General features: G+C 39.4%; 1 protein-coding gene across 1 annotated transcript in view; it reads left to right on the forward strand.

The window, feature by feature from the left end:
• Positions 1 to 23,684, forward strand: part of SASH1 (SAM and SH3 domain containing 1) — a 163,641-nt gene that overhangs the window by 31,394 nt on the left and 108,563 nt on the right. The window contains exon 2 of the mRNA XM_067542374.1: positions 1,041 to 1,169. Coding sequence (XP_067398475.1) covers positions 1,041 to 1,169 — 129 coding nt within the window. The remainder of the gene's footprint in view (positions 1 to 1,040; positions 1,170 to 23,684) is intronic.

The following is a 23,684-nucleotide window of genomic DNA, read 5'->3' on the forward strand; positions in this document are numbered from 1 at the left end:
AATGGGTGTTAGCTGTGCTCTTTCTTTTTCTCACATATAAATTCTGATACAATGGTCAACTGGCAGTGTTCTTATGGGTGGCAGAAAATTGCCTGTTAATGATGGTTATATTGGGACAGTTTGCAGTCCTGTTCGTTGTGTTTGTACCTGAAGAGTATGATGTTTAAAGCGTTGTTGTTTACTATTGTCAGAGACAGCCTAGACTTTAAGGTTAGAGGGGACCAATATGATCATCTAGTCTGACCTCCTGCACAACACAGGCCACAGAACCTCACCCGCCACCCACTCCTGTAATAGACCCCTAACCTATGACTGAGTTATTGAAGTCTTCAAATCATGGTTTAAAGACTTCAAGGTACAGAGAAGCCACCAGCAAGTGCCTTGTGCCCCATGCTGCAGAGGAAGGCAAAAAACTCTCAGGATCTCTGCCAATCTGCCCTGGGGGAAAATTCCTTCCCGACCCCAAATATGGTGATCAGCCAAACCCTGAGCATGTGGGCAAGACTCACCAGCCAGATCCAAGAAAGAATTCTTTGTTTCCCTGCCACGTGTTGCTGTCGTCTCTATGTACCTAGATACTTGCATGGCCTCATCCTCAGAGTATGTGAATATCACTCCCTGTGTTCACCAGCTGCTCTTCTGGTTGCCAACCGGGGCAGCAGAGGAGGTCTGCATAGAAGGTGCAGCTGCCCCCATAGTCCAGGAGAGGAACTGCAAGGAAATCCCTGCTGGATATGTGATATTCCAACAAAGGGGATTGGGAATCCATGAAAGGGGACTTCAGGCATGAATGTGATGCCAGAGGTATGATCCTTCGCTCCCATGACTTCAGCTTTCATCAGTTCAACATCAGCAATATAATGGAAAACACTCACTCTAAAGCAGCAAGCCACAGCCCTGAGCAATGACCATTTCAATCATTTTTACACTAAGATGGCCTGATCATTCCCTTTCACGTATAACCCCTGTGGTTACTTTTAAAATCAGAGTTTTTTAAGTCTGATTAATTTTTTTTTTATTTCATTGTCTCTTCTCCCTAGGACGGGTCACTGGGAAACATTGATGATCTGGCACAGCAGTACGCAGATTACTATAACACCTGTTTTACTGATGTGTGTGAGAGGATGGAGGAGCTGCGCAAGCGGAGGGTTTCTCAAGACCTTGATATGGTAAGTGGAGCAGCTACAACTTTTCATTCAAAGCTTTTCTTGTGTACATTGCAGATCAATACTCAACTTTCCAGCTTAGGGTAATAGGGGTGTGTGTACACAGGTGTAACTCTTCCAAATCAATGGTCTTAATTATTTTGGTGGGAAATACTGGGGCTAGTCTATTGTTATGATTCATTAGGTTGCAGATTGCATTAGCTTATTACTTTGTATCTCTTTGCTTCACAAATTTATTACAGAAGTTGACTGAGATGGAAGAAAATGCTTGATTAATGTGAGATAAATTAGTTATTTCCATTATGATTATTAGGAAATATACTTTTTGTTCCTAAACTACATACTATATCTTTTTAAAACATAGCTCCTCACAACTGTAAAATGTTGTTGTCTTTTATTTAGGTCTCCCAAACTGAAGCAATCCATACACAGATATGATCCCGCATGGGGATGTGCTAGGGTCCCAGAGAAGTTAAGCTGCCTCCTCACAAGCCTATAGTTTCACACTAGATGAAATGGATGAAGGCATGGAAGCCACAGTTGTCAGAATGCTTCTTTTTTTTAATTGTAAAGAAAATCTTTTTCTCAAAAAATCCCATTCTAAAATCTTAAATGAGATTCTTTCATTGTTTGGCAATTGTTAACTGTTTCTTCTTTTCTTTTGTTTACATTAGTAAGATGTTTGGTCATCAATCAGAAGATGTAGAATGTGTACTAAATATTACTGTTTTTAGTACTTTTTCATTTATAAAGGTTTTTTTAGTTTTCAGACTGCCAATAAGAATCCTTGTAATGTATAGAAATACATTCAGGTGTTAAAATTTCACAGAATTTTAGATCACTTCAAGAATATTTCTTAAGCTTGGACCTTGGCATGTTTGATTTTGTTGTGGTGATTGGTTCATTCATTCCTATGTTTGTTACTCAAAGTAATTAGCAGAGGCACAGAGCTTAAAAACCATGTGCAGTGACATGTTACAGTATATATCAATGACACAGGAGTATGTGCTGTCACATTAATGTTTTACACCTCTATAGTTGCATCTACCCAGAGATCTCAAAGTGCCTTTCAGACAAAACAGCTGTGAGGTGGGTGGAACATCTTGTGATCCTTACTTTATACAGGTAAACTGAGGCATAGATGACTTGCTTAATGATTCACAAGCATGTGGCACAGCCAGAAATAGACTCAGGTCACCTGACTTTCAGTCCTGTATTTCCACTGCAAGATCATTTGCCCCTTCAGATTTGTCCAGTACTATGAAAGGTCTAATATGCCGAGAGAAGACGCTTGTGAGCCTCCAGGCAAAGGTGAATTTGGTTTGTAGGCTTCTGGATTTATGTAGAGGTTCTTTTACTGTCTTAATAGCACAGAGAAGCAGAATACTCCCATCGTTTGCTCACTCCCCCCTCCACCTGATCCATAGCATAGGGAGCCAAGTGACTCAGGGAGCAATTAGTGACTTTATATTGCTGCAGCAGTTGTGGTTTTTGAGATGGACCACATAAAGCTGCTTTCTTTCTTTCTAAGAGTCCAGCAACCCTGCCCCATGAACAACTCTCATTGATTTCGGTGGGAGTTGCGCAAATGGAAGGGCTTCAGAATCGAGCCATAAAAATATAATCTCCTGTGCTCAATTGAAGTTAGTTAATTCCTCTTGATTTATTTATTTTTAAATGAAAAAAATATTTTGCTTTTAGCAGGATTACTATTGTGTAACAAATTAAACACTGTGAAGAAAAAGCTTTCAAGCTGAAATTTTGAATATTTAAGACTTTCTTGCAAGTCTGTTGTGAGGGGCTTTGTATGGAACATTCCACAGTTGTGCGGACAACTGAGCCTTCTGCATGACTAAGTGAATGGAACAGTTTAATGGTTGTCTAATCCCAAGATACTGTGCTGTCTTCCAAACTGCATATAGTGACTATTCCAGATAAGCGTTGGCAGTCATGAAATCTTCCTGGTGCTCAGGAATTTTGGAAGGCAGCTTCTGTGCTGGGTAACGAAGCATGCGTTACAACTGGAGAGAACTCCCTTCCATTTAGACAGATGGGCCTAATTTGCCCCTCTTCATTCCAGAGCTCCAGAAAGCAGTTTGGAGAAAGCCATATGATCTTAATTAGCTCACATCAAAGATGCAGAACTTCGTGGTGGGTTAAAAAGACATGAGTTAATGCAAGTCAGATTTGTGAGTGATTTCACTGGCTCTGGCTTACAAAGGGAAGCTATAGTCTGAAAAGTGGATGTGCGAAAATGGCATGTTGGAGTATCTCTTTCAGTGGCTTCCACATCAAGTGTGCTCAGTTTATAAACCAAAAGGATTTTTTTTTTTAAACTGCCAGCCCTACGAGCTAGGTGGAGAGAGCCTGGTGGTTGAAAATCTAATGAATGTTGCTGTTGCATCCACTCTCAGTACAATGATAAACATTTTGGGACATCAGCTAGCCGTTCTGTTGATAATGCATGAGGCAGAACAGAATCAGGATTATTCTTCCACTACTACATTGTCCCAGCAGTGCTGATGGAAGCAAAATCTTTTGTTGTTGCAAACTTTACTGTGAAGGTACATGAGTAAAACATTGTTGATTTATTAGAATAGTTACTGTCTACAACTCTTCTTTAAAACTGGGAGTTGATTTAAATTGAAGAGTAGATAATAGTGACTTGAGGAGCACCCAGAAAACAGGAGAAATAGTATCCCATACAGTTAGTCTGATATTTTAACCACAGCTTGCTGTTGAATTTCTTTTAGGGTTGATTTAGCCTGCCATTCTATTGCAAAAGGGATTATTATTAAGTAGGGGGTTGCACGTGTCACAAATTGTATAGGCCAAGTTTACTGCAAGTTGTTGTTAATAATTTGTTACAGAAGCACCCAAAGACTTCAGTCAGGACTGGGACCTCACTGTGCTGGGCGTTTTATAAACACAGATGGAGAGAGCCTCTGTCCCAGTGATCCTGCAGTCTAAAAGAGAAAGGGTGGGGATGGAGATAACACATACAAGTAAATGAAGATGGCAGTGATTGGCACAGTTTTGTTAGTTACATATTGATCCTACTGACTTGTTCAAATGAAAGTCATTGTCCTTTGAAGCCCAGTCACTGAAGGGAAGAAATCCAAAAGGACGAACGCTTTACTGGTGCTGCCCTACATACTGAGAGTTTTAATTTTTTGTGGGAGACAGTTTTGATTTCTTAGTTCTCAATTTTGTCCTGTAATCAGCTCTCCAACTGTACCTATCAGACCATGTCCATTTTGGTCTGGATGTCCTGCTCTAGATTTGAACAAAAAGCACGCTGTGAAATTGTTCTGGAGTACAGTGTATCTTGCATCAACAGAGTGGTGACTGCAGATGGATGGAAAGCAGAGTTCTATAAACAAGGATTATTATTCCAAACTAGTGTTATCAAGGGTTTTTAGTTAATCCCTAACCACAATAACTGTGTTTTGCATTTGGATTTTTGCCTTTTTTTTTTTTTTTTAAATATAATGGAGAATATGTTGAGTTTGGGGGCATTAGTGTTTGTGAACAGCAAGGGAGTTACCCAATTTTCAAACATTTGGCCTGTTCCTGCACACCGTGAGTTTTCTTGGCTGGGGAAAACTGCAGTCAGAATAGAAAGTGGCTTTTCAAGCCTATAATGGATGTATCACTGGTAATATTCAACTGGACATCTGTTAAAATGAAGTTATGGCCGGAAAAGTGAATCAGTGAAGACGGCACCTTGTTACTGCCCATATCTGCTTCCTGTGTGTCTTTGGAGCTGTATCTGCTCAGTTTACTGACATAAACAAGTTTGTAGTGCTGTCAATGGGGCACCATAGAAATGATATAGCTATGAAAGAGCATACTGTTTTGTGTTGTCTCATCCGTCACTGACAATCACCAGCTAAGTTCAGATTCCAGGATCTCTGTTGTGGCTGATGATCTGCAAGGCAAAGAAAACACAGCTTGAGATTCAGATAGATTGTTTGTGCATATGGCACTGGCAAATGGGAAAAATGTTTTGAATTGTAAACTGCACAAATTAAAGATGGATGTCCTTGAGAAGCAATAAATAAGGAACATAGATATGCCACTTTACTTTTCCTTTTTGATAATCTCATATAAATGTTTTCATATGGAGAGAAGAGACCATCCAGTATCTTTTAATATAGACATTATAAATCCACCCACCTAATCCCTTATGTTTTTAAAGTGTGAGAATTTACACATAAAACAAAGCAAAAAAGAAAAAAGACAAAACCTTTTCTCACCATGTATGCCATTGTGACTATGTACATGGTTAATTGTTTGCTCACAATTTCTGTGAGCAGCAAGGGAAAATGCGGAAAGATGCCACAAATAGGTTAATTCGTTAACCTTTCATCTCTGGAGAGATGGTTTTAGCTCACATGGGAAATAAGTATGGTGGTGATCTTCTACTCTCTAGTGAATGTTTGGCCATATCAAAAAGCTACTGTACAGTTTGCTGATGAGGCTAATAGAGCTAGTCTTTGCTCAAGAGAGACTTAGATTGGAATAGCCATGTATGTTGTAGACCAAAATGTATATGTATTGAGTGAGCTGTGAGTGTTAAACTGTCTACATGCACTATACCTGTCTGTAGCCAATTCTGTTTCTGTCTGCTGTTCATGTATATTAAATGTACAGTCTTCACAAGTTGATAGTTGTTTCCTACTACAAAACTGGTCATCTCTGCTCTGCAAATTCGGTACTATCTTCATGTGGTTTTTGTCTTTTTTCCTTGGTTAATCCGTTGGGCTTCCTCTGTCTCGCTGGAACAGGATACACTATTTTGATTTGTCTTGTTGCCTGCATTGGGCTCCCCAAATATAAACAACATTTGGGTGGTTGTTTTAAAAAGAAACGTAGAGAACAGAAGATGAATTCCCTACAGAACATACAAGACCCTCAAAATTCTGGAGCATTTACAAGCCTCATCTGTCAGGCACACATGAATCAGAAGTAGTGGAGCACCTAAATTTTTAAATAATTTCTTTGCCTGAATGTAGTTCAAAAACGGTTTGTGCCTGTATACGATGGAAGCAATATGGTTTTAATATATTGGCAGCCTCAGACACACAACTTCTTAAGGTTTGTCTGCATTAGTAAAATTCATGAGTGTTTTTCTCCCCCAGTGCAGCTTCACCAATAGGAGCAATAATGAAAGCTGTAGTATAGTCAGGAGGCTGAGAATTTTTAGCATCATGATGTCATCTGACTGCTTTTGGGTCCTGATTCTCAGGGTATTTAAGCACATGCCTGACTTTAAGCATGTGGATAAAGTAAGGCATGTGTTTAAGCACCTTGCTGAATCGGGGCCTTTTGTCTTTGGCCTTTTGTCTGCACTTTCTCTATTTCCCCCTCTGCTGGAGCTGAACCAATGCAAAAAAAACCCCTAAACAAACCAAAACTCTTATAAATTCTACCTATTAAAACCTATTAAAACTCCTTCAGCAAAATATGTCTATTTTACAGGCAAAATTAGATGGCTGTGGAAAGTTGGTAAGTGTGGAGTAATGGTTATTTGGGGGGAGTCTTAACCTCACATTTCCATGCCTTTATATTTGTGCTTGTTTTCTGAAGTGTAACCTCAGTTTGGCATTACTAGGCTTTCTAGCATTTGTATTTTTTGACAACCCTACATTTTCAAAAGGGATGGTTTTCTTAAGTGACTGTTAGATACTTAGTCTTATCTAGACTTTACTTAAGTCTTTTTTCCCCCGGTTTTGTTTAACGTATGGCATACAAAAAATAGTTCACATTTATTAGATAATTTTTTTAGTAATTATGGTAACAAAATCCCTCCAGAAATGTAGGCTAGTTTGTCTACTGGTCTCAATCTTATAGCACCATCTGTAGTGATTTTCTTGTCTTTTTAAATTCAGCAAGCAGGACTTTTACTTTGAACCAAGATGAATTGAATTTGTCTCACTGGTCTGTTGTTTGATCCTAGAAAGGCTGCATATCTGCTGGAACTGGCAAACTGGATTTGTATTAACTGTGTGATCTAATCTAATCAGAGCTTGAGGACTCGATAGAGAAAATACTTGGTTGGGCAATTACAATTCTTTCTGTGTTGTGTCTCTTCCCCCGAATTTAGTAGATGACAACAAACACTGAAGTAATCCTAATGTGAAAATGTTAGGTAAATTTCATTACAGAGGATAAAGCTACTTTAAAAGAATAAATAAATAAACAAACACGCAGACAGCAAGATATCTCTTTAAAATAACCATCCAAACCTAAAACAAACATGCTTTTTGTGGTATGCAGCTGGGTTTATTTCTCATTTGCATATGATTAGAGGAATTCCAAAATGCCAGTCAGATTGACACTAATCTGAGAAAGATAGCAAATGCAAGCAGGCGCCACAGAGAGAGAAGGAGAGAGCATCCAGAATGCTGTGGAGTTATTCATCAGCATCTCGGAACACTGTGCAATGTACCAATTTTTTTCAGACAGCTACCGCTTGTGAGTAGGTGGCCCAGCTGCAGGAAAAGATGGGTCAGTACCGATGACTTGCTAGATAACAGTGGTTGCATTTATAAAGTGGATACATGGAGGAGAGTAGGGTCTAATAAAATGACAGCCAGTATTTATTTAAAATTTACATTTGGGGTTCAGTGTCTGAGTTTTCTTAGTGGTTTTATATTCAGTTTGGGCCAGATTCTGATATCCTTGCTGAATAGGGTACTGCTGGCTGGAGGAAGAGTGTCAGAATGTGATCTGTGATGGAGGTGCTAAAACAAAGAATGGAATCGCCTAGGAAAATGTAATCCTTCACCACCATTGTTGCCTCCCCTTGTAACAATTTTTTTAAAAGCGTTAAACACAGCTCTGCTAGCAGACTGTTTCCCCCTGGAATTGTTGCTCAAACACTTCAGTCAATGTATCTACATATGCTGAATATGACTGACGACAAAATTTCAGCCCAGGCCCTCACTTGCTTCTGTTTGAGATAAATGTCCAGGAATCACTCAGGTATTCAAAATCTGTAGCTGTGGCAGCAGTATCAACCTTGTGGGTCAACCAAGATATGTATGGGTCCTAATAAAGAGCAAGTTCCAAAGCAAATTAGAACCACATCCTGAATATTTGTCAACATCTGGGTGTGTCCGGTAAGGTCTTTTTTTTTTTTTTTTTTCCCCACAGCAGATTTTTGTTCCCCCAATAAAGATGCCCAGAGGGAGAAAGACTTCTCTCTGTGAACGCAAGATTGGCTTCTCTTTTGCCTCTCCGTCCCTTCTCTTCTTTGTGATGTAGATTCTGATGTTGCACACTTACGCTCCTTTGAACTCTAGCCGCTTTATCTTTTCACAGCATTGTGTAAATCCTCTGTTTTGGCACTGTCATCTGAAGCACACAGTGACCATATCAAACAAGATAGTCTGTGATTTGCGGGAGATAGAAGCTAGTTTGGAGAGATTAATTAGTAGCCAAAGTCCTCATGCAATCTCTGCTTTCCCCAAGGTAATAAAATGAATAAATATCAACTAGAACCTCTTCTCCCCTGCAGTTCATGGTGGTAAATTAATCCCAATATTTTAGACAGTAACAGGTTTTGCATTTTACAAGGAAAGCAAAACAATATGAGATTACTATGGCTGGTAGTTACCTACCTCTGAATTTTTGTAAATTGGGTTATGGAAGTAATAATATATATTATATGCATATACATGAATATGAACTGGCAATATTTTGCAAAAGGCATGAATTTCATTATTTTAGTGGAAGGATTAATTGATAGGAGAACTTCTGGTATTTCAGGGAATGGCAGACAAAATGGAAGGGGATTAGAAGCTAATTTAGAATAAATTCTTTCCTAATGGTAAATCGTGCATCAGCAACACTGGGAATGTGAGAGACCCCCATTAAAAACGCTTATTAATAATAATCACTTTAAATCTGTGTCTGCTACCTCGTGTTGCAGAATTTCATGAAGAGACAGCAACTGATATCAGTTGAGTTGGGTTAGGTCTTTATGGGGAGTTAAGCCAACGAACTGGACAAAGAATGAACAAGAAATCAAAGAGAAGAATAATCAAATTAGAGAAGCTTTGTCCAAGAAAAACTAAGGTGACAAGAAAACAATAAGTGGAAGAACTTTTTGCTGAGTGATAAAACTTTTCATCAGCTCTTTGTCTCTGTCTCTCTCTCTCTGCTGCTTTATGTGCTCATGTGTCCCCATCACATTATCTGAGCTAATACAGTCCAGCTTCACAGCAGCCCTTGAAAGAAAAACTAGGTTAAAGCTGTATAACATGTGGGAGCCACTGCAAAGTCTTGTGATTGAGGGGCAGAAAAGTATTCGAGCATTGGAAGGCCACCTTAAGTTAATATGTTTATTATCAACCATGCCAAAACTTTTGAAGGCCAAATAATTAGAGCCTTCAGTTGCTAGCCTACAAGAAATCTATCCAAATATTTTTATTTAATCTTTATACAGCGTTTTCTGTCTTCAAAGCACTTCACTAACTTGAACTAATTTTCATCACACCCTCTAGGGCTGGTAACTTAAGTACCATTGTCCCTGGTGTGTGTGTGGGTTTTGTTTTTTTTTAAATTTAAACAGATGGATAAATTAAGGCTTCATCTGCTCTTGGATTTCAGCTACTGGTGAAGCTGTACCCATGTAAAGCCCCCTAATGTAGCCACAATTTGCTTCACTAGCACAATAGTTAAACAGTGGTAAATTCATAGCAACTAGGTTGCAAACAACAGAGTTAAACTCTTAGTGTAGACATAGCCCATGTCCGCGGGAGAGCCTCTCACAATGACATAGCTATTGATGCTTGTGGAGGTGTTTTTTTATTATGCTGACGGGAGAGAGCTGAAAGCCGTCCACACTGTACCGCCGAAAAGGGGAAGATTTCCCGGACTTTTCGGCGGAGGGTATGGCATGGCCGGGCAAGGGTTCCGCGGGGAAATATAATTGAGAAGCACTGGCATCAGAAACAGCTGCATCAGTGCCACTGCAATGCTATATGTGTAGACAAGACCTTAGTCTGGATTTAAACCAGTTTAACTAAGGCTATGTCTACACAGACGGCGGCAAAGTCGCTGCAGTCAGATCGACTTATCTGGATCAACTGAGCTGTCAGTGAAGACCCACTCAGTCGATCCAGAAGTCAATATTATTAATCCACCCCCGCAAGTGGTGTAGTGCTGCATCGATGGGAATGCGGTTCCTATCGGCACAGTGCAATGAAGACAGTGCGCAGAACAGAAGCTCAGAAGTCGATGGGAGTTACGCAAGTTCTTTGCATACTTTGCGTAACTCCCGTTGACTGCCGCTGAATCACGGAGGTAAATGTAGACCAAGCCTAAAGAGCAGAATTTGGCTATGGGAATTAATCATCTAGTCCAAGGTCCGTGAGTCAGAGCTAGGAATAGAATTTGGCTTATGACTACACTACAGCCACGGGGTGTGAATGCAATTTGTGTAGACATACCCAACCTAGCTCTAATCTAGCTAGCTTGGGTACGGAAGCCGTGAAAAGCTGTGGCAATACATGCTTTCACTTGGGTAACCATCAGGGGTTCTGAGCAGGCTTGTGCAGCCTGTAGTGCAGCAGTTTCATGCGCCGGCACCCAAGCTAGCTAGAGGAAAGCTAGGCTAGCTCATGAGCTGCAACACACCCCATGATTGCAGTATAGATATACCTTCAGTATCTAGCTTAAGTCTTGTATCCAGTCCACTAGCCCACACGAAAAGAGAAGACAATCTATTCCAAAATATCATGGAATGTTTCCCTGAGTTGTGTACAATGTGAATAGCAGCCCTGAACTGCTTCAAAGAACTATACTACTTTGTTCTGCTGGATACAGAGTCTGGAGGTAAGGCCTGGTCTATGCTGGCCATGGATAACTTGCAGTAATTTGCGTATCTCCCGTCGACTTCCGAACGTCTACTTACCACGGTGTTTCCATTGCGCTGCACTTCTTGCCGGGGTGGATTAACAGAGCCGACTTCTGGGTTCGATTCAGCAAGTCTTCACTGCTGCTCAATCGAATCCGCAAAATCGATCCCGCACTGCCAGCGGTGTCGCTGGCAGTGCAGACGTACCCTTAGTGAAGAGGTTAGATAACACTGCATAACTATAGAATAGATGAGAGGTATCTATTATTTGACAGCAGGTAGCCAGCTGTCCCCAAACCCCTGCCCCAAACAACTCATTGCCTTATCTAGAGGGGAGATGGTAATCTTGTATAAATGCCAAACCAGAGAGCTGCATTAGCTCACTGTGAAGTTGGCATTGATTTTCACTGGGATAGTGTCATTAGATGACCTTATAGATGTCCTCAAAGAAATAGAGTAAAATTGTTATTGTTGTTTGCTGCCCTTTTAGGCTCCAAGATGATGAGTACATCCGAAATGTAAATAATGTGCTGAAAATTAAAGTAGTCTTAATAATCAGCTATAAAACTCATGCCTTGGGACTTTATTTGCATTCAGTAGGCAAGATAGGGTTGGAACTCATGAAAGCACTAGAACATACTTAACACGCCTTTATCTGAAAGTTCTATATTTGTAAGATTTCCTGCACTGGCACTCCTCAGTCACAGAAATTCTGAGTTTTGTGAGCAAGGGGAGACCCATGTTTTCTTATTTCTTTTATAGATTTTTCCTTTAGCGTCAAGCATGTGGTAGTGAAATCTGAAATTCCTTGAGAAACAGTTCTATGTACAATCCAAAGTAAGAGCTGAACAGCTATAAAGTCAATTGTGTTGAAATCAGCTAAGATTTTCAGAAATAAGAGCCTACATTTAGGCTCCTATACCCATATTTAGATTTCTAAAAATGTTGCCTGATTTTTAAGTGTGTTGTTGAGCACCATTGAGATCATTAGGAACTGCTTAGTACTCAGTTCATTCAAAAATGGCTGAATGTATTGAGGTACTAAATATAGTTTTAGGAGCCTCTAATTCTGGGTGTTTTAAATATAATAAAATATATTTGATTTGTGATGAAGCATATAACTTTTAATCCATTAAAATGTATCCATAATCTTGAATAGGTAGGGTGTTCTCTTCTGGTTTTAATCCAGTTAAAACCTCCTTACATCAATTAATTAGCATCAGAAGAAAGATGGACCTAAAGGAATCTGCATCAAGCCAAAGAAAATTTAGACTCAGTGTCAGGAAAATGATCTCTTTAGATCTGTTTGATTATGGAATAGCCTCCCAAGGGAAATACTGGCAGAACTATAACTTGGAATAAAATTTAAACTGGATAAAGCAATTCAGAATAACTGTAGGGAATTACCTGCACGGACAAGGGGGATGGATTTAGTAACTTCATAGAATAAATGAGTAAACTTCTATGGTTCTCTGATGACAGAGTTAGATAGAAAGGACAACTGAGCTACATTTGGTGTTTGTCAGTGGATCAGTTTGGTTATGACTTTTGAGTGGCAGATGGTAGTGTGTAAATTGATTTCTCTATTCATTCTTGATGTACAGGCCACTACCGGTGGCTTTTTTGTGGTTACCCTAATTTAATATCAAAGCTTGCTGTGTAAATTCTTTAAAATAATTTTAAATGAGTAGAGAGAAGAAATACCACAATCTACATGACCACTACAATCTTCCCCTCATATTGGACCAATATCAAGAGGGAGCTGGGAAGTCGTCTTTGCTTTAGAATGATATGGGGTAATAATGGTTTTAAACGTGAGCAATATTGTGCAAGTTACTTGTATTAAATACATTTGCTTATCAGAATGTTATGTGTTTGTTGGTTAAGAACAACTATTACTATAGCAACATTTGCTGCATAGTAATAGGTCTTTTTATTTTTATAAGCACCCTGAGTTGAGTTGCTCAGGATGCTGCCCAGCAACATAAAATACCATTAAATTAAAAAATAAACAGGAAAGCAATTATAAAAAGCCAATTAATGTGGCACCACTTTGATTTATTTTACTTTCTTCATATGCTTTTCTAAAAGAGGAAATGGGATTAGCCAAGATGGATATTCGGACCTGTCAAAAGCACCATCACCCAACAATTTTGTCTTATTCCAAGTATTTACCACACTCACCATCTAGTATCTGAGCACCCGTCTGAGCAGACTCAAGGGAAAAGTCTTGATTATAGCTAGGGCCTACTTATTATTTGTATTGCCATAGTGCCTGGAGGCCACATTCAGAGATTTCCTCAATATAGTAGACACTATTCAAACATATAATGAGGGACGGTCTTTGTTCCAAAGATCTGATATTCTTAAATAGACAAGACTAAGGGTGAGAAAGGAAAAACAGGCAGGGAGAGGTGAAGGGACTTGTCTTGGATAACTCAAAAGGTTAATGGCAGTGCCAACAATGGAACCTAGTTTCTGTCTTATTTCCTGTTCACTGAACCACACTGTCTTTTAGTTGACTAGATAGGTAGGAATTCATTGCCTGTGTTAGAGGTAATTTTACTCCAAGAGTTTATCAGGCAGCTTGTAAATAAAAGGTCAACTCCTATTTCATCAAGGATGGTTTTAGTAACTTGTGAGGACCTGAAGTTAAGAAATAAAACACTTATTAACACAGCCAGCTCTTAAGACTGGCTTCATAGAATGGCAAATGCTTAAAATTTGCCTTTTTTCTTGACTATGAACTTGACTATTGATTAAAAGCTAGGAAGAATTCTGTGAAACCGTTGAAAGCTTCCTGCATATAAGGGCTATTATTATTATGTATTGATTATTATTTTATTTTTATAATATGGCCCACATTATTTTAAGCAGTGGAAGATTATCCAGACCTCTAGGTTGGTTATCTTTATGTGTTTATAAATTTTAAAAGTTTTCCTTTTTTTCTTGGCTGCTAGGAAGCAAAAAAATTTGAATGTAAGGTACCTAAAACTTAGGATTGATGATAAACTCCCAGGAGATATGCATTGTGCTAACAGTTTGTGGGCATGAGGGTGCACATACAAGTTCAGTAGGAAACAATCTTCACATTTTTCTTTTATGTCCCTCCTACACTGAGCAGGAAAAACATGGTAGCATTTCTTACAATTCTTGCTAAATGGTGTAAACATAGTTTGCCTTCCCTGGCTAGTGTAGACCTGTTCTAAATTCTTCTACTTCTGCAACCTTTGATCCTTCAGGAAAGCCAGAAGGCAAAATTATTAAATATTGACCAATTCTCTATCTTTATCAACAGTAAAAGCAACATGGCTAGACGAGTAAATTTCAATCCACTCTCCAGATAAGTTAGTTCATGACCGATTCTCCCTTTTCCTCTAGCTCCTCAGATGAATGAATGGCTCATTCAAGGCAGATTTGTTGAAATTTGCTGTCGTATTGCTGACACTGATGTGTGCTTTATGATTATCTTTGCCCTTCTTATAAATACCCCTAAACTCTTTCTGGATGTTTTGAAGGGCATTTATACCAATGCTTTTAGTGACAGTATCAGCTGTTGGAGAGCCCTGTCTTTAATGTATAAACTGTATTAAAAATTGTTACATTTAAAAAAACTCTATATACATAATTGCGCATGTGTATGGATACACAAAGCTGCTTCTTCAAAGCATTTGTCCATGGAAGATCCTTCATCTGTATATTTTTACATCCAATTTACTTTTTTCGTTATAATATCACAGTCCTTTTTCACCCTCTAGTGGACTTCAGGATAAGAATATAGTATTTCCTCTGAGATTACAGCAGTTTGCCGGGACCTGAGGCTTAGTAATTTACTTCTTAAGAAATCGGACTTAAATCTTTATAAACATGAAAGAACTGCTTTGTTTTCCCTCACTAATGATAGTCCCTGGTCGATCTTTGTCATCTGAGGGACACCATGAAAGTTATCAGCTTCATTTTCTGAGGGTAAAAAAAGCCCAGTCCAGTGACTAAAACTTAAAAGCTGGATGGTATAGTCCATGTCATTCATTTTACAAATAAACATTTATTCCATAGTGGCCAAGCTTTAGGTGATGTTAGAAGCTTGTAACATGTTAAATGTGAAAATGCAAACCCAACTGCACACAAAAACTTGTATTATTCATGCACACAAAAACCACTTAATGGAAGGACCCGGACAAGTCACGTTTTATCTCACCTTTTTTGGCTTAAGGGAAATGGCACATTTAACTTAACAGCTAGCAGCAATACCAGAGGAGGCAGGGAAAGCAGACAGAATGTTTTAAATAATACTGTCTTTCAACCATCTGGGGTTGCATTTCTCTGAACGTTGTTATGGAAAATAGAATGTGGGGGGAGGTTTGTAAGGACAATAACGCTGCTCTGTATGCCAGGCAATAAAAGAATGCACCTTTTAATAGCTCTTTTAATAAAAAATGATCTGCTAGAAGCAAGTGAAGGAATATACTGACTACCAAAGTGGTAGAGTTTTCAGTGGAATCTGACATCTTGTAATAAAGGTGTGACACAAGTCACATTGCTAGTTCTGTTAAGAGCATTAACCCTATTTCCTGGCTTTGGTTGCTTGCCATGGATCAAGGTTAACACCTATCACACCAGTGATTATGCCTTTTGCTACAACTACAAAATATAATGGCCATACTGCAACACTTCCTAAGTGAACAGCCTTAGTGGTTTTGATGGTACTGCTTGCATAAGGATAGCTCATATGAGTAAGAGTTCCAGGGTCAGGGACCTGTGTTTATAGACTGGTTAATCACCCTGCCAGCATGCTGTCTGGGAATCTAAAGTTGTTTGGATAAGGACAGAGAATCCTTCTGAAACGTGTTTCTCTCAAGGTAGATGTGTTTCTTCAAATATATACACTTCAGTCTTTTCTACACCCCCTCTGTGGGACCCAAGGGGTTTTGGATGCCTTAAGCAGGGTTATCGATTAGTGGACTGTGAGTCTAATTGGGTTTATTGAAGTTAGGAGCTAAAAGGCAGGTGGAAGGAACAACATGGACCATACACGTGTCAACAGTTCTCCTTGGTAGATTCCTTGATCATCTGAACTGAAAGAGAGCATTGGATTGGCTTACACCCCTGGATCTGCGGCTCCCAGCCTTGCCTTTCTTCCAGCCACAACCTAGTCTCAGTAGAATTCCTTCATATGATGCAGAGCATACATGCTGCTGCACTAAGTTCTCCAATAGCAGGTTCTGCAGCCTCTCGCCCACACAGAACATGTGATATTACATTCGAGGAGGCACCATCTGCCCCCCCATCAATAGATCTGGGCAGTACTGCTTATGTGTTGCCTTGGTATCTTAAGACACCACCCTAACTTTGTCAGAGGGTGAAGATTGTTTCTCTAGCTGCCTTCTTGTTTTCTGCTGCCTTACTCCATTTTTCAGTACCATTGCAATATGGTATGGTTAGAAGCCCATCAAAATTTTTTTTGTGGGGAGAGGGAGTGTCCCTTCCTGAACTACATTACAGGTCCCTGTCCTCCTCCATCCCCCAAATTTACAAAAGACATTGGACCACGGAGGGTGATCTTAGTTTTCTTTATTGATATTTCCTTAGTAGTGTCGATGGAGTGATATATTTGTTTTTCTAGTTCATCATCTTATATGAAACTTAGCCTCAGCACACATAATGAATAATGACACTGGCTTCTGGGCCTTTCTTCCTTGATAATGGAACTAGACAACAGTGTCTCCTTCAACCTTTCCTATTTGATGTAGCAACCGAGATCAAGTATATAAATAGCAGTCTTGGCAGAAATAAGGCAAGATACAGATATATAACTGAAAACTGAGCAGTTATATTACATGTTCCCTTAGTCTTTAAAACAGGTGATTCTAAATATCATGTTCTATTGTGATGTTATGCTATGAGGCTAGTCTTTTTGTCATACTGACCACAAACACATGTGCAGAAAATTCCTAATATTTACATATGCCCTTGCAAAGAGATGAGGGAGAATTTACCAACCTCAGCACTGAGGTCGCACCTAGTTTAAATGATTTATTCCAAGTAAATTATAAACCATGGATTGATTCGGTAAAGACTTACTGCTTGAAAATCTTTGCCAGCTTCTTTATTAAAGATGGTATCCCATTATTAAATCAAAGGGTTTTTTAACCCCATAATGCCACTTGTAGTCACTGCATATTGATTTCCGCTACAGTCCCTTCCATGAACTTAGTGACATGAGTTATTTCCTCTTGAACATTGTAGGTCCCATTTATTGCTTGCTTATGGTGATGTAAGGAAACACAAGGTGAACCCAACTTGTAACATTACTGCCAGCCATCTTATTGTATAGATTTTGTTTTTGTCTGTTTTCAAAATCTATTAACACAAATGTTTTATGTATTTTTTTAATTTCCACGTAAAGCTTTTGTTTGTTTCTCTATAATGTTTGCAGCATTGCAGCACTTTGCAAGTGTATGATGAACTTGAAATGAAACTGGTTAGGAAAGAAAAAGGGGACCAGTAAGTTTTCATTTCTTTTAATCCTACATTCCTCACTGCCACTGAAATTATAAATGCTGAAATGTAGAAAATTTTAAGAAACCAAATTGCAAACTGTATGCATGTAAACTTAAAATGGCATATAAAGACATTTGAACCAAAATGGTTAATCGTCAGTTTCTCATGTATTTATCTGCCATAATTTAAGGTAACCCAAAAACAGACCAAGAAGCTGCATTCTACACTGTTATTGCTTGGGAAACAGAATCCTTAATTTGGCCCGTGAAAATTCCATTCTTTCTCTTTGAAAATGTATTTATTTATCATTTTTTAATCAGTGTATTCAGATAATGCCTGATTCTACCTCTTTGCTCATGTTGACTAATACCTTACTCTACAAGTCATCCCACTGAAATCTACCTTCTCACTTTTTTTTCCTGAAAGTGTTATTCTTCATCAAAAAAGTGTTTTGGTTCATGCAGCAAACAAGGGATCTGCCCTTGATCTGTTTCCAAGTGATATTTTGAAGACTATAAAACAAATGTGTGCACAGAGATTCTCTTCTCCTTCATACAACAAAGAATATAAGGAAATGTATTCTGCTTTAGGACATTCTATGTTTCTACCACAAGAGTCTTGTCAACTCTATAATTCATAAGGACCGCTTCCATTAATATCAGTGATGGTACTTTGCATTCATACAGCACCATTAATACAGCAACTTACATCCAAGCACTTTACAATGATGGATATGATGATATCCATTTCACAACTCATAAAATTGAGATACATAAAGTTAAATAACTTACACAGGGTATCTTAGCTCCTGATTCAATGCCCTTTGAAGGGAAGACTCCCATTGTCTTCAATGAGTGTTGGATCAGGGCCATAGTGAGACAAAGCTCTGCTCTAAGTGTTAGAAAATGATGCCTCCCTAATTGCATTGCTGAATAACAGATGTGGTTCAAACAAACTACTTGTGTTCCTGTTGCTGCCATTCATGGTATCCAATGTGTTCTGCTGCTGCTGGCTCCTAAATATTCTTGAAGTTGGCTATGGGCCATTTCTGGATTTTTATTTACCAAGCTAAGCTTCCTCAAAAGTACAATAAAATAAACCAAACTCACCAAATGTGAATGCAGCAATGTTTATCCTTGGTGAATTTGTTGCAAACCTCAGGAAATGTGCCTGAGATGCATGATTGGCCTCTGTCCACAGAGAGCATAAACTTGCAGAGGAACCAATGTAAAATAATGTTTAAAGTTTTTTTTATTTTTTTATTTTTTTTTAAATTAGGGCATACTGTTCAATGGATGATGCGTGTGTGTGTGTGTGTGTTTGTGTTTAAAATATTCAACTTGATACTGTCCCTTTTTAAAGAATCCAGAAATGGTCATAGTTTTGTGCACTCATGAGAGAGATTTCTAGACTAAGACAAGGCTCCTTTTGTCTAATCTACCTGTTTTTGATGGGGACATTACTTTTTGCCCTCAGAAATGTGGCTATGTCTAGACGGATGGCGGCAAATTCACTGCTGTCAGATTGATTTATCTGGATCGATTGAGTGGAAAGTGGAGATCCGCTCAGTCCATCCGGAAATCGACGCTATTAATGCTCCTCCACCAGGTGGAGTAATGCTGCGTCGACAGGAGCACATTTCCTGTCAGCACAGCGAACTGAAGACACCGTGGTAAGTAGGAGTTAGGAAATTAATGGGAGATATGCAAGCTACGTCCCGTCCGTTGACTGCTGCCGAATTTGGTGGCAAGTGTAGACATAGCCTGTGATTCTGCTAACATTTGCATATACCGTGAGAATTGGGGTAAAGAAACAATTACATTGTCTACACATCAGATTTATGCCAATCATAAACATCTTGGTTGAATTAGAGGCCCAATGCTAAATGCTCACATTTTCTTCTTCCCAAAGTACAGAATTAGTGAATGTGTTCTCAAAACACAGGGATAGCCAAGTGAGGAGAATTCAAATTTGATATTTAAATTGATTTTTGCTAGTGTGTATGGTATAAGTAGGGTCCCAGTGCTTGAAATCTGTGGGACTACATGTGTGTGTTTCCAGGATTGGGGCATGCGATTGTACCAAAATTGCCAGAGGTTAAATCATGGGTAACTGAATGAAGTTTATCAGACAAAATCTCAGTTTAACATGTAAGGCTTTAGTGATGAAATGCCTGTTAACAGGAATAGAAATGGCACTGCTGAAGGTCTGCACTGAGCTGGGAAGTCACAAGGATGTGGTCACTGATTTGAATTTTTTCTGTATTTTAATTTGAAAAATGGTTATCTACTCTGAAATTTAAAGAGCTGACAATAACCATGAAGTCACATAACTCCAATGAACTATATAACCTGCTCGGCAGGAGGCAGCTAGATTACATCTGTCTGCTGCCTGTTGTTTTCACAGAGGCTGTCTGAAAACCATTGAGAGCTCCTGTCTGTTTCAGCCTTCTCATTTACCACTCTCTGATGTATACCGACATCTAATATCACTTCTCAGCAAACCAGTCTAACTAAAATGTGTCTGCATGTGCACAACTTGTTAGTACTTGTCTCTGTTTTATGGGCAAGGTCAGAGTTTTTTCCACCCTTTAAAAGTTACAGGTGGGCATGTTTTTGTGGTTAGGAAGCTGTGAATTGATCTAGACTTCCGTATAAGTGACCGTGGACATTATTGTTCATGGAGACTGTCTAACCTTTTTGAAATAAGCTAATTCATGAGACCTTTCTATATGTCATTCTTTCTTTTGCATTTTACTAGCATCAGTACATTTTGTTCATGTGTAGGGGATCTAGAGAAGCGATTTTTTTGTTTTGTTTTGCAGAGATGCCAGCCAGTTAACTAACAGTTATGGTCAGGATATGAAATATTTTTTGTTTAGTAGTCTCCTGTACTCATTGGGACACATTGTGTTTTAGCTCACAAAGCAGATATATGTATATCGTGCTTCATAAAGCAAACTGGAGAGACCTCCTGGACCCAAAGGACCTCATCATGGCTTGCCATAGTTGACAGGAATTTATAGACATCTGTCTACTGCCACCGAATTTAAGACCTCTAGTTAGAGGATTTGTGCTTACTCTCTCAGAGGAAGATCCCAGTGATGCTCATCCAAAATTTTTCTTGCTGACTGACTAACAGCATTGGGAACTGAAGAAGAGCTCTATGAAAGCTTGTCTTTCTCACTGACAGAAGTTGATCCAATCAAAGATATTACCTCACCCACCTTGTATCTCGAATAGTATTGGAGTCGACTGTGGGCAGAAGCACTGGCCTTGTTGTAGCTTGGTCTGGCTTGAAATTTGGTGCTTTTAATGGCCACCAGCAACAGGAAAGAGGTAGTGAAGGAAGAAAGAAAAGGAGGAAGGTTATAATAAGCGGGGGGTTTTATACTTGTCGTACCTCTGACCTGAGGTAAGAAAGGGTCACAAAGCACTGTATGTCCAACAAGCCTATGAGAGATCATAGGGAAGGACTATTCTATCCAAATGAGTGAACTGAGGCACAGAGAGATTAAGTGACTTGCTGACAGGAAGTCAGTTGCAGAGCTGGAATAAGAACTCAGGAACCTTGAATTGCTAGGTTTCTCTCCTAACTGCTGGACCACACTGATTCTCAAAGGATGAGAGAGAAGGCACTCTAGCTCTCATTATGTATAAAGAAAATACTTTTTGTCACTGGCACTGCAGCAAATGATTCTCCATTTCTGGACATGCTGGGAGCATTTGGCTGGGTTATAATGAGAATGAACAGATGTGGACTGTAGCTGCTTATTTTTTTTTTTATGTGATAGCTTGAGTCATTTTTATGTAGGTTCCTCACTGCTAGAGAGGCCGGATCAGAGTGTCTGCTGCCAGAGCACATTAAAGTAATGAAAAAGTAAGTGTGTGTGTGTGTGTGTGTGTGTGTGTGTGTGTGTGTGTGTTGGGGGGGGGGGCGTTTCCCCTTAGGCATCGTTGGATGACCTTAACACAATGCCATTCAGTCATGCAGTTCTGTGTAGGACCAGCTTGGCGGGGAGAAGGCAGTGGGTGTAATTCACCTCATTTCCCATCTGAAGACATGGGCCCTCTCTTATAATAAAACGTAATCACCATAGCATAGGGTGAGTGAATTTGTCCATTCCCCCTGCCGTCATTAATCCCAAGGGGGCTGTGGGCTGAACTGGAATGTTCCACCTTCACACTTCCCTCTGTGTTCCCCTTCCCACCCTGCAGTTTGCTTTGCTCCATTGCTCTTCCAGTCGTCAGCAGGTGAAGTAGACAGAAGAGATGGGGACACAAAGGAGAATGATGAACGTGACCTTGTGTGTCATATCAGCAGGTTGGGGTCTGTTCTTAAGACTGAGCGGGGTCAGTGCAGTCTTCCCCCTGTTGCTGCCTGATGTTAGGATCAAGACTCCTGAGTGGGCGTTGCTGGGGCTGAAGCTAGGAAGCTGCAGCACATAGTCGTTCCTTCACTAAGTAGAGCCTCTGAGATTTTCTCCCATTCAATAGCTGTGGAAAAATCCTTAGAGAATAAGCCCCCAGAATCTAGCACAATTCATGTAGAATACAAATATCATACTTCTGAAAAGCAAATGTTGGCCTGTGGGATGCAGCAGATTGTATAAAATGGCAGGCAGTGCAGAAGAAAAATCCTCAGGAGAGAATCTCCCTGGATCCCCCTTAGAAGGGTTTTCTTCCCTCTTCCTTGTGTAAATTTCAGGCACAGAAAGTGCATATTACCAATACCTAAACTATATGTTTAATGTGCCCCAGTCTTGGGGGAAGGAGAGAGGGTGTGAAAGTGAGAGAGACTCTCAAAGAAGCCCCAAATATTCTTGGGACCTTGTTTCTGTAGTTCTCATCATCGTATGTGGATGGCTGGACAAGTAAATTTGTAAAAACTAAACTAAAGCGCACACAATTCCTATAAGACTGACTTCCAAAATACTAGAGCAAGGAAATAATTCAGGCTTTTAAAAGTCCCACCAGCCAATACATTCCTTCTCTCAATGAATTGAAAAATGACTTACAGCTCTCTAACTATAGGATTTGAGATGATAGAAGGGGATGGTAAAAAAGCCAGTGTTAGAGGAACCCAGGACGTGCAAAGAAAGCAAATCCATTTCCTAACAAACAAGCAAGGCCATGCAATGTTAGGAGGGCAGTTTTATAGTGGCTATCTTGCATAGCAGTGAAGAGTCTGTAGAGTGGGAGTGATCTACTGAGATAACCTCACATGTTTTAGTATCCAGACAACAGTAGCAGCGTTTTGATCCCTTTTGTAGGCACTTCAGGACCTCGTCAGGGAGGCCAGCAGTGAAAGAATGGCAGGAATCTGTCCACAGAGTTATAAAACATGCAGTATCCTGTTGTGTTAAAGATGTTTTCCAATCCAGCAGTATCTGAAGGATAGTAAAAGAATGAGAGAACAGGCTTGTTAACATAAAACCCTAAACAAATTGAGGTGATGTCGTTAATAACCCCTAATTCTAATGGATATTTGAAGACAATTTAATTATTGTTCAACAAATGTTAAGATCAAGGGTATGTTTTTATTAAATGTACCCTGTCGGATTATTAAAACCTAATTTTATGTATGTATTTATTAAAGTTTTAGACAACCTAATGTTGTTTATTCATAGCCCTCTGTTTGGAAGTGTGTATTGCCTTGCAGTTTTTGCCATTAAACTGCATTGTGCTAGAACCTGGAAATGAAACAGTTTATCAACCAAAGTGTAACTGATTAATCTCATCTATTTCCATTGGCCAAACTGAGTGGCATGCAAAAAGTAAGCAAATAACAGAAATGATGAAAACTAGTTTGCACCCTTAAAATTCTTTCAGATGTATTATTAATATTTGGGTTGGTGTTTTTTAAAGCTGTTCTCCTAACAGAAACATTTTAAGTCAGGGGAGTGAGACAATTTTCAACATTTCATCAGTATTTGGGTCCTGATTTTCATAGGTGCTGAGCACCTGCAGGCTTTTGGCTTTTGTGAAATTCTGTTACATCATTTACATTTGCTATTTAGCCGGGCATAAGATGCTTGAGGCGCACACAGAGCTTTCATTGCTATGCAAGTCTTAGGATTTGCATGGATTCTGGGGAAATGTTGAGTAATGAAACTGGCTCCAAACAACCTTCCTGTAGATGCTGCTGTT

This window comes from Emydura macquarii, unplaced genomic scaffold, assembly GCF_026122565.2.
Source record: "Emydura macquarii macquarii isolate MOO-44397 ecotype Brisbane River unplaced genomic scaffold, CSIRO-AGI_Emac_v2 contig_705, whole genome shotgun sequence".
Lineage (NCBI taxonomy): Eukaryota > Metazoa > Chordata > Testudines > Chelidae > Emydura > Emydura macquarii.